At 43.6% G+C, this 11,377-nt stretch overlaps 1 protein-coding gene across 1 annotated transcript in view; it reads right to left on the bottom strand.

The window, feature by feature from the left end:
* Nucleotides 1-1,686: 1,686 nt before the first annotated feature.
* Nucleotides 1,687-11,377, bottom strand: part of slc2a15a (solute carrier family 2 member 15a) — a gene marked incomplete at its 5' end in the record, with an annotated part of 35,403 nt that continues 25,712 nt past the window's right edge. Inside the window, 6 exons of the mRNA XM_083650866.1 lie at nt 1,687-2,377; nt 3,056-3,183; nt 5,491-5,566; nt 6,015-6,116; nt 6,344-6,454; nt 9,474-9,661. Of these exons, the coding sequence (XP_083506992.1) occupies nt 2,093-2,377; nt 3,056-3,183; nt 5,491-5,566; nt 6,015-6,116; nt 6,344-6,454; nt 9,474-9,661 (890 nt within the window). The 3' untranslated portion in view covers nt 1,687-2,092. The remainder of the gene's footprint in view (nt 2,378-3,055; nt 3,184-5,490; nt 5,567-6,014; nt 6,117-6,343; nt 6,455-9,473; nt 9,662-11,377) is intronic.

The raw sequence follows: 11,377 nt of genomic DNA, 5'->3' as shown, positions 1-11,377 counted from the left end.
TGATTAGCCTACTGAATTTAGGATCCGACCGTAACACATTACACTACTCATTACAGACAAATGTAATGTGATTACAGTAACTCATTACTTTGTAACACATTACATACACATCCAAATCAGCATTAATGACGCCGAGGGGGCATGACCAATTGGTGTATTTTGACGCCCTGGGAATGAAAACCTGTTGGCTAACACTTTAGCATAGACTATGTTGAGTGAGTGATAATAGGCGCCGTGCTAATACTTTTGCACAATGTTGAGTGATAGTAGGCCTCACTAGCATGGAATGAAAATTGGAGATAGGGTAGGCTATTGGAACAGTATTCAAAAATACAAATAACATTCACAAAAACACTCGCACAGATATCACTATTATTTAATTTCTGGAGATACCCTAAACACATTTCAAATATGGTTATATATTTGAGAACAAATTTTGGCCTTTCTGTTTGTACAAAACACTTCGCTAAACCCTGTTCCAAAAATGTACAGATCTGACAAGCACCGAGTACACTGATGCAGTCTTCAAAATGACTGCTTCACACAGGTGCTGGTATAAGGAAATATAATTAATTACAAATAAAACAATATAAACCAGTAATATAATTTTCAAAGAACATGACTTATGTACAAATGTGATCAAATAAATGCATAAATATAGGGAATTCACATTATCATTTCCACATTATTGCTATTTAGAAATGATTAAGATTATATTTAAACAGTTAATTTCTTTCATACATCCATACTCACTTCTTCCTCAAATAAGCTGTCTATATACTCTAGTCTAGACAGCTTCCCCTCCTATTTATCAGTCCTCATCATGAATGCTAATGAGTAGGTATTTGCTGTGTCTTTCTCACATCACTTTTTAAAATATAGGAAATAAGAAAGCTGTGAAACAATGGATAATTTTTATGAACGAGGATTGAAAAAAGTGGACCCTGTCCAAAAGGGGATGCAGTGACATTTTGAATTTTAGTAGTATTTATATTGCTATGCAGGCACTTGCCTTCACATTGTGGAAAAGTGTTTCGACAACAGTCCTCCTACTATGCTAAACACAGCTTGTAAGCATCGTTAGCATTCTTCATTCAAACAGTATCCCCTGGTGGTAGATTGGTAGTGTAGCACGCAGCTAGTGGTGCTCAAAAAGCTATCCCCCTCAGGCGTTTGTGAAATATTTCAAGGTGAGATCAAATTTTCTATCATTCCTCAAATCATACTACACACTAAACACAAAATTGATAAGAACCTGCAAATACAACAATTGCAAATGACCAGCAATATTTCAGCAATAATTTAGAACCTGAGCCCGACCCAAGTGAAAAACCCAGCTTGACCCAACTTGAGCCCACTGGGTGTAGTCGGGTGCTGTTGCGTTCAGGTGTTGAATTGCTGTTGAGTTAATACATCAGAGTATTCACCTTATTCACCACGCCCACTTTTTCTCTCTTCCGCGTTCAACGCAAACGTATTTGTTCTTCCGGTTCAGTGCTAGTTGCGAAGGCCACTAGTGGCTAATAATATTAGCCACTAGTTAGTTATGTTATATGGCAGTAAAATGCCACTGAATGACCAAATTGATATAACCGTTAACCATTTCGAGTAACACTGATTCCATACGGATCACCAGCGTTAGTTTGTTGTTTATAACGTGGCTATATTCATAACGTTTCTATCTCGGATGCGTTATTTCGAATCGCACATAGGTTACGCAACCTAACATAGGTGCGCAACCTAACGTCCACTCCACTAACATCATTTTAAGAGCACAATATTCCTGGAATGCAAGTTTAACTAAACAGTTACATGTCCTCTGCATTCTACATAAAATTAAGATATTACGGGTTGTTTTATTTTGTATGTTACATACGTATTGGCCAAGATATGTTAGTTTATGGGGGAGTAATTTTGTCACTTTAGGAGCGGACTGTGCGCAGCCATCTTGCCTGCGGAGTTTTTGGCAAGTCAAAACGGAAATACTATTACAAAATGACGTAATGCGGAAGCGTCCATGTGTGGGCAAAGAATAAGGTGAATAAGAGAGTAAAGGCTACTGATTGATTGGTTCCCAGAACCTGAACCTCCATTAAGAGGAAGAGCTGTCGAACTCCAGCGAGCCGTGCTCCAGCAGGGTGCCGTAGCCGTTCATCTTCCTGAGCTTCAGCTGGTCCACGTGTGCCAGGCTCCTCAGCTTCAGCTGGTCCACGTGGGCCAGGCTCTGGCTCTCTGGGACGGCCTCCTTCTTAGCAAACATCCGACTGATCTCCATGAATGTCTTGTTCTTGGTCTCTGGGATGACCAGGTAGACGTAGAGGGCCACGGACAGACAAACGGTGGAAAACACCAGGTAGCAGTAGGACCCTGCTGACCTCTGGTAGGCGGATGTGAGGTGCATGGACCGGGGTTTGTGGAATGGGACAAAAAAGTTAGTTCATTGACACTGAGGGTCCGAAAATCATAATTTTGCTTTTCAGTGCCCACAGCAGAGTGCATATAGGACGAATAAGCGTGACGTCACTTGCCACCCAGAAATGCGGAACCCCGCGGCAGTTAATAATAAGTTATAATAAGTTAAACATCACATCGCTTATATTTTGACATTCTGAGTGAGAGCAGAATTAGCTCAAGAGTTTGATGTATAATATATGCATGTCGTGTTAAAGTTGTGTGAACTGTCGCAGTTTTTAAAATGTAAACAGAGTTAGCCGGCTAGAGTCAGACACTCAAGCCTCGCGCCACTTGGGCTCCATAGGGTTCCATTGCCGTTGCCACCCAGTGACGCGGTTTGTTTACCAAAATGCTGCTCGGCTGATCCCTCGTATAGAGGACATTTTAAGGTGACCCCCTGGCAGTCATGTTGGAGTTCTCTTGGCAAGTTGGAGTTCTCTTGGCAACAGCGGCTGTGAGCAGCTGAATTCGCACGCCCCCCCCCCCCCACTAATTTCCACCACTGGAAACAGCTAGCATCTTTATTCAGGTGGACACTACGTTTTGGCACAGTGACTTTATACAAAGACGTATGCTTCTAACAAAAACAAAGAGCCTTTACCTGCAGGAAGGGGAAGACGAAGCCCACGGTGAAGTTGGATATCCAGTTGAGGGATCCTCCTACGATGTAGGCTGCTGGACGGTGGGACTGTTTAAACAGCTCTGCCGTGATCAGGAAGGGAACACCCGCTGGAATAGGCACGGAGCAAGAAATCACACGTCGAACTCTTTCTGTTTGTTTTTTTCTTAATATTTTTTTCCCGATTTTTTATCCCATTTTATCCCCCATTAGTGCTCATTTGATTTCTCTGTCCTGGTTGCTACTCCATCCTCTGCCGATCTGGGGAGAGCCGAGACTGGCTCCATGCTTCCTCCGATACATGGGCAGTCAGCCAGCCGCTTCTTTTCACCTGACAGAGGAAGCTTCACCGGTAGGACATAGCACGTGGGAGGTTCACGCTATTCCAACCAATTCCCCTCCCTCTGAACAGGCGCCCTTAACGACCAGAGGAGGAACCACATTAGCAACCAGGATATTGCATGTTTTTGTGAAGGGGGTTCCTGTATGAAGGAAACCCCCGGGAGGCACGGGGAGAACATGCAAACTCCACACAGAAAGGCCCTTTTGACGACCCCACCCGGGCGGTGGGCACTCGAGGACATGCGGACGGGCACGCATTCCTTCAGCGTTCACATCGTCCCAGGTGGGAATCGAACCCACGACCTTCGAGCTGTGAGGCGATAGTGCTTACCACTACACCACCGTACCTCCCATCTTTCTGTGTTTTTATTCACATGTTTTTTATGCCTCCACTGGCGATAGCATTATGGATTCGGGTTGTCCGTACTTCCGTACGTCTGTCACTGTGTGACCTCACGAACGGCATTCCCAAGTTCGTTAACGCGATATCTCAGGAACGGCTTGACGGAATTTCATCCAATTTTCCTCAAACGTCCACTTGGACTCAAGGATTAACTGATTAGATTTTGGTGGGTAAAGGTTCAAGTTTAAGGTCACTGTGACTTCACAAACCCCATTTACAAGCTCGGTAACGCCACATCTCAGTAACACCTTGACAAAATTTCTTCACATTTGGCTCAAACGTCAAAGTCTGGACAGACATGCATGTCGACTGCTCACTTGTTGGCGGAGGCATATATCTGCAGTGCGGTCGTTCTAGTTTATCCATGTATTTATTGCATTAAAATCCATCACTGAAAGGTTGGCTTTTGATCCCACAAGCTTTTCAATTGACAGTTAAATGACACGTATCTACATGTTGCAGAGGGTTACTATATTGAATCCACAAGAATTCACTGCATTGGCGGTTTAGGAGTTAAAATATCGTACATATATGCAAATGTATACATGCACATATACATATATGTATGTTTCTACATGGTTCTTATCGTCACTTGTGGTCACTGTGGAAAATAAACCATACATTAAGTTGCACCGGTTCTAATGACCCTATCAATGACTACAACTAAACATGGAACATGTTTCTTCTGATGAGCAGCTACGTCTGTCATACATTATTCATGTTGATTTGATTATTCATGTTCATTCATCATCTTTCAGACCAATAAGGCATGAGAAAGGCTAATAGGGACAAACGGAATCAGCCAATCCAGTGTGGGCCAGGGCGAGATGTAGGCGGGAGAGCCATACATCATAGAATACATATTATTAAACCGCATCTCTCTTATTTGTCTCTCTTACAGGGGATATACAGCCAAATCACACAGAGTTTTCGTCATGTATAAGTGCAAAATAGAAAAAAGGAGCTTCTTGGATATTAAGTTCACATTTTAATTTAGAAGTAATGTTTTGTTTTCTCCATGTATAAGTGCCATATTTATCTCTCACTGTGTTAAATGTAGCACAGAATAGTATCAGCTACAGTAAATGCCTATGATGAAATGTAAATTAACTCAAATATATGGTAGGAATTTAAACAGAATTATGTTATTCCTGTGGTCTTGCACAGTCCAATCAATTTTGTGAATAAGATTAATTGTCATAGAGCAACAAATAAATCAGAGAGTAGGGATGTAAAAATCAAGATTACAAAATGTGGAGCTGCCCTATGAATTACATTTTGAAACTTTCCAATTCAGTGATATTCCCCTTTAAGAACTTGCCCAGTGCGGCCCCTAGAGGGCGCCATTTCATCACACAAAGTACTCTGAGCCTCAGTACTATGTCAGTCTGTGGTATATCAACTGAAACCCTGTTTATGTCACTGTCAAGCATCATCAAAGTTGATTAGTTAAGTGAAACGTAGCATCACAAACAACAAGTGAATGTCAAAGTGTAGGGAAAAGTCACAAAAAGACATTTAGAAATATAACAAGATCTTAAGTCATCTTGCATGACTTACATAAGACATGCGTGTGCGAAAAATATGTGTAAAAGTCTGAAAATCACATCTCAAATATCATTGGATTGAATCAGAACCATCAACACTCTCTGGAACATGTAGAGCAACGTACCTGGACCGATACAGAAGCCGGCGATGATGCCGACCACACAGCCGACGCTGATGTAGCGCATAAACGATAAGTGAACCTGCAGGGAGGAGAAACAGTCAAATCACACTGGGGACAATGTAACCTTTTAAAATATGTATTTATCCAGGGAAAGTCCACGGAGCTCTTTTCCATGCAGTTTAACACATTTAAGTTTAAAACGTCTTCTACTAGCGGCCACTGATCAGCTTCATTTAGGCATTGGGGGGATCAGTGCCTTGCTCAACGGAACAAGAACACTTGTTCCTCCCATTTTCCCCGCTGCTTCAGGGATTCAATCCGTCAACTTCCTACTCACAACCCCCGCTTGTAGGCATCTACCGCCACCCCCCAATGTGGGAAATATTGCTGTGCATACAGGCATAGATGCACAAGCTCAAACACACACACGCGCGCGCGCATGCACGCACGCACGCACGCACGCATGCACACGCACACACACACACACACACACACACACACACACACACACACACACACACACACACCTGTAGAATGAGTGCGAATGTGATCCCAGCACAGCAGATGCCCATCATGGTGAAGCCCCCAATGATGAGAGGCCTCCTGCCCAGCTTCTCTATGGTGAAACACTACAGGGGGGACATCATCACACACTGTTGTTAAAGGGCCACACTTTTTATACAGGATCTCTGACCAATGAAAACATTGCTCTCAATGGGCTTTTATGTGTTTAAATGAAGGTGTCAAGTCAAGACGGAATGAAGAAATTGAGGGAAGAAGGACATTACGGAAGAGAATTATGAAAGAGAGACACCAAACCAATGAAAACAAAGGTAACACAATATGAATCTCTCACCCCAATGAGTCCTGCAACAATTTCTATGATTCCTGTTCCTGCTGTGGTGTACTGGATCTCTGGTGGTGGGATACCCGCGTTCTCAAAGATGTCATTGGTATAGAACCAGATCTGTTGGGGGAGGAAAGGAAAAAACACTTTTGGACCGGAGAGCTGAAACTCTAAAAGAATCATTGAGGCATAGCTGATCTGTCTCTTTCTCTAAAATATGATTTCTGTGACATTTATACATTGATAGAATAATAGGGCCTAGTGGAGAAAGATGGAATGGGGAAAAGAGTGTGATTAAAGATGAGTATTTATGATATATGGATATATATGGTTCTTTTAAGTTTAATTGATGAAACTTGAACTCTCGCAAAATTTCACATTTATACTGGGTCTCTCTGGCAGCTGCATGGCTGTTTTCAAATGTATACACCAGTCTGGGGTGAAGAAAACCCACACCTTGCCGCCCCCCCCCCCCCCCCCCCCCATTTATGCAAATTTTAACTAGCTGACATCTCATAATCAATCATATTTATTAGTGTGAAATACTCAAAATTATGCCGTTCACACTGTTGCTCAGGAGATGAATACCTCCAATATGGCCATCAGAGTGTGTGTTACATCACCTGAAAGCCTTCTGGTCAAAGCTAGCCAGTTAGTTCCAAACTAGTATGATTATTTTTTATTGTAGCTGAAAAGCAAAACTTTTTAATAATCCCCCCCCCTCCCCCCATGATGTGACATGTGCCTGCAGAAGAAGAAGAATGGAGTAAATTCAAAATATGGAGGCATTGAAGACCCGAGGGCTGCACAGGTGGTACATTGCCACAGAGAGGCAGCGGACATCCGCTCACATTCAATTTGAGGCTTTAGGGGACGCAACACAAGACAGGAGGGGTGCTCACTGGAGATAGCAGACGGTGATGGCTAAAACACCAGGTAGATGAATACACAAACACATGGCTGGCATTAACGCGCTCTGTCTCTCTCTCTCTCTCTCTCTCTCTCTCTCTCTCTCTCTCTCTCTCTCTCTCTCTCTCTCTCTCTCTCTCTCTCTCTCTCTCTCTCTCACACACACACACACACACACCATCCTGTGGTGCTCCTGGAGCTGTGCCAAGGTTCGCCAACTGTCACATCCACTTAGGCCTACAGATTTCCTCAGGCATCTGTCTCATCACAGTGACCAACCCTATCATCATCATCATCATCATCATCATCATGAGATCATCACTGTTGTCACCGCTGTTCTCATTATCAACAAAAGTCATCAACCACCTTCAATCATCTTCATCATCAGTGCCATCATCACTTTCACTGTTCCCTTCTGTTATCAACACGATTATCATAACCACCACCATCATCATCATCATCGCTGTTTTCATTACAATCCTCATCCTCCATCCAATCCTCCACCACCACCACCAAAACCACCACCATCAGCAGCAGCAGCACTGGCCCCACTATCAGCATGTTTCCATACTGGCCCACTTTGTTTAGGCAGAGCTAATTAGCAGCTAAAAATACAGCCTGGAGAAGGGCACGCTAATGAGTTCAGCTCCAGCGCTTACAGTGTGCACTTTCTGGCCCGGGCCGCCCCGGTAATCATTTGAATAATTAATGAATCTCCGGGGCATCGTTCAGAGAAGGGATTTGGCTAATTGTATCGGCGGGAAAAATGATGACGCCGGCTTTTGGGGGGTTTATTCACAGGTCCACGTGAGGCTTATAAAACAATGAGGGATCATTTAGGCCCGTTTTCATTTTCAGTGTCTTTGTCTAATAAGCGAGATCAATCAGGGGAGCGAGCTGGAAAAGCAGGGGGATGGAGGGGCTGGACGGGGCGGACAAAGAGCGCGAAAAAGTAAGAGGAGCGAGACGCGAAATTAAATGTGAAGACAACATGCGGGCATGTTGACCTAAAGATTGAAATTGTCTCCCCCCCCCCCTCCCGCTATATAACATATATAGTGTCAGGGTGGGAATTTCGTCACTTTAGGGGCGTGGCCACCTCGCCTTCTGCGTAGCAAAAAAAATTAGGGCACAAGGCCACATGCCAGGGCACAAAGGCCATTGCTCTATTGACATTGTGAAGAGTGATTTTTCTGAAATGTGTGTTAAAATGAGCCAATTATAAATCCTTTCCATAGGGCAGGTTACATTAAACTGAGATCACTGACGCTTTTAAAGCAACTGACAGTAGCAGGCTGGTAGCAGGGCACTGCCAAGGTGGCCTTAGCGAGCGATCTTAGGGCATCACGGCCAGAGGGAGGGGAAACGGCGGCCATGGCCTCCATGTGATTCCCACCCTTTATAGTGTCCTTATTCAGAGAAAGAGTGGAAATGAAAAGTGGAAGAATTGACTAGCCACCTGACTAGCCAGTTTGTGCTGCACTCTGCTGTAGCCTAAAGACTCCATTACCCAGAAACCATTGGCACTCATCAGTCATCAGCAGACACAAGCACAAATTGTTAAGATTGAGATAGAATATGATTGATGTATGATTGTGTTTTGCAAACACGCCCAATTGTGTCTGTGCACGTCTGACCAAGCTGCTGCCGGGAACCCGAACCCGGGTCTCTACACTACCCAGACGCCCAGATGTGTTGCATTCTGAGAGTCTTTTCTGCTCAGCACAGTTGTAAAACTGTTATCTGAGTTACTGTAGCCTTTCTCTCAGCTCCAACCAGTCTGGCCTTTCTCCTCTGACCTCTCATCAACAAGGTGTTTCTGTCCACAGAACCATTCTGTGTCAACTCTAGAGACTGTTGAGTGTGAAAATTCCAGGAGATCAGCAGTTTCAGAAATACTCAAATCAGCCCGTTGGCACCAACAGCCATGCCACCGTCACTGAGATCACAGGTGGACAGGTGTTTGTAATAAAGTGCTTGGTGATCATAGTAACGTTTAGTGTTGTAATTGTGGCGTTACGCGTAATACCTATTTGCTCCATTCCTATGTATCTTCAATTTTTCTCTGCTATATCCTGTTACCATTTGCTGCTGCAATGATCCCTTTCCCATGGGGATCAATAAAGTGTCATTATTATTATTATTATTATTATTATTATTATTGTCACTTTCTAATAAAACGGCAATGACTTTAAAAAACAGAAGCAGTGATCTCCTATCGCATCCTTACAGCATCGATGCCAGACAGCTGCATGCCGACGTTGATGACCGCCACGCTGAGCACCTGCCAGCGCACCGTGTCGTCCAGCAGGAGGTTCCACACCGACATGGTGTCCACGGACGACAGGGAGCGCTGCTCCTCCTGCATCTCCTCGATCTCTGCCTGGATGTTGCACTTGGCCCTGTACCACTTCAGAGCTGAGGCAGAGGGAAGAGGTGTTAAAGTCACGGCACTGGATCTGAAAGTAAGTAATGACAGCTACACTGGTGCTAGCTTGAGCAAGAGAACCTATGTGCAGTGACTTTCTACCAGGGATGCAGTGGTAAATAAAGAGGTAGATCACTTCCACTCAGTGAGCACCATAAGGTAAACCATCAGTATATTTCCAGAAATAATATTTTTATGTTTTTTTCCTAAAATGCAACTAACCAACTTACCTTGGTTTGATACTACTTATGATATTGTGAAGATACTATACAGTGTTTCCCCTACCATTCTACAGGCCTGGCAGGCCCGCCAGGCCAGAAAAAGAATAGCAAACAAAATAAATAAAAAAATATATGATTTCCCCCCCCTGCTCTCCCCAAAATAAACCTTTATGGCATATTATTACAATACAACAATACTGGTGTTGACAGTGTAATAATAAGCAATAAGAATTTTGCATTTAGGAGCATTATGCCAGCGTGCAGCGCTGTTCCAAAACGTGTCAACGTGTGTCGTTGCCTGGGAAACGCACATCCCATAATACAACTGTTCACGTCGCATCCCATAATAGTATGATGATACTTGGGATGCCATTGTGAACATAGATGTGAACAGGTTAGCTAAACGTTTAGCGTCGCCAGCGAGGGCCCTCACCGTTGCGGTCGGGGGTAACGTTGGGGTAACGTTTCGAAATCCCTCCAGGCCTGACATTTTTTCTAGGGGAAACACTGCTATAAATATATGTCATAAGGAAGTATGTCAGGCTAAAAAATGGTTCAACTCTATTCCGCAAATTAAAAAGAGATGGGTAAACTGAATATAACAAAGGCTTACCCTCCACTACATCCCTTCTCACTACATAATAGTGGTGATACAATAAAACAGTCATTCTGGACCTCATCCATAAGATATAACTTTGTTGCTGCTGAGTTTACCCAAGCCTTGGGTTGATGATGATCCAATGTGATTGTTCAGTTCATCATTTTGGAGCCTAGCTCAAGATGTTGTTGCATTAAAAAGCACCTCTTTTTTAGTTGAGGAAAGCAGCGTTGGACCATATTGTGTTATTTGATTAGAAAATAGTTGAATTTCAAGTGAAGGTCTAATGTTACTTTGGTTCTTTGGCTCCAGCCCACTTAGGTTTAACTCAAGAGCGGTTCTGTTTGTAGAACTAAAGCCCCAGACACACCAGACCGATGTCAAAGAAGTGTCGGGGCCAGAAAGCTGAGCTTAAACACATCGCAAAGACTACAGCCGACAGTCAAGTCAACTAGTACGTTCTGCGCCTGTGTGAGACCACTGTGGATATACAGACCAGATACATTAAACAAAGCAAACCATTTATGCTCACCGCTTAGAGTAGACGGTTTCGTAATACAGATACTTCTAATTGAGAATATGTCTGATAAAAATAAGTTGAAATGGCATTGGCGTTGTCAGCTGGTCTTCTGCTTGTGGAAGAAATTAAGTGGAGGTGAAAAATAAGGAGAAACCACACTACTGTACATGGATTATATCATACAGCCACAGGCTCAAGGGGCTTTCCTGAAGGCCACGTCGTCATGAAGATATGTGTGTATTGGAATGATCAGATGAGATGAAGTTGAAAAATGAGAAGAACATTTTGTGCATGCCCTCTCTTCTCATGCACTGTTTTGCTCAAACTACGGCGACAGACGCACACCGATGGCCATCCGTCGGCCCGG

This window comes from Poromitra crassiceps (assembly GCF_964638095.1).
Source record: "Poromitra crassiceps genome assembly, chromosome: 14".
NCBI classification, from domain to species: domain Eukaryota; kingdom Metazoa; phylum Chordata; class Actinopteri; order Beryciformes; family Melamphaidae; genus Poromitra; species Poromitra crassiceps.
The sequence above is the reverse complement of the archived record's forward strand: the minus strand, read 5'-3'. Positions and strand labels throughout refer to the sequence as shown.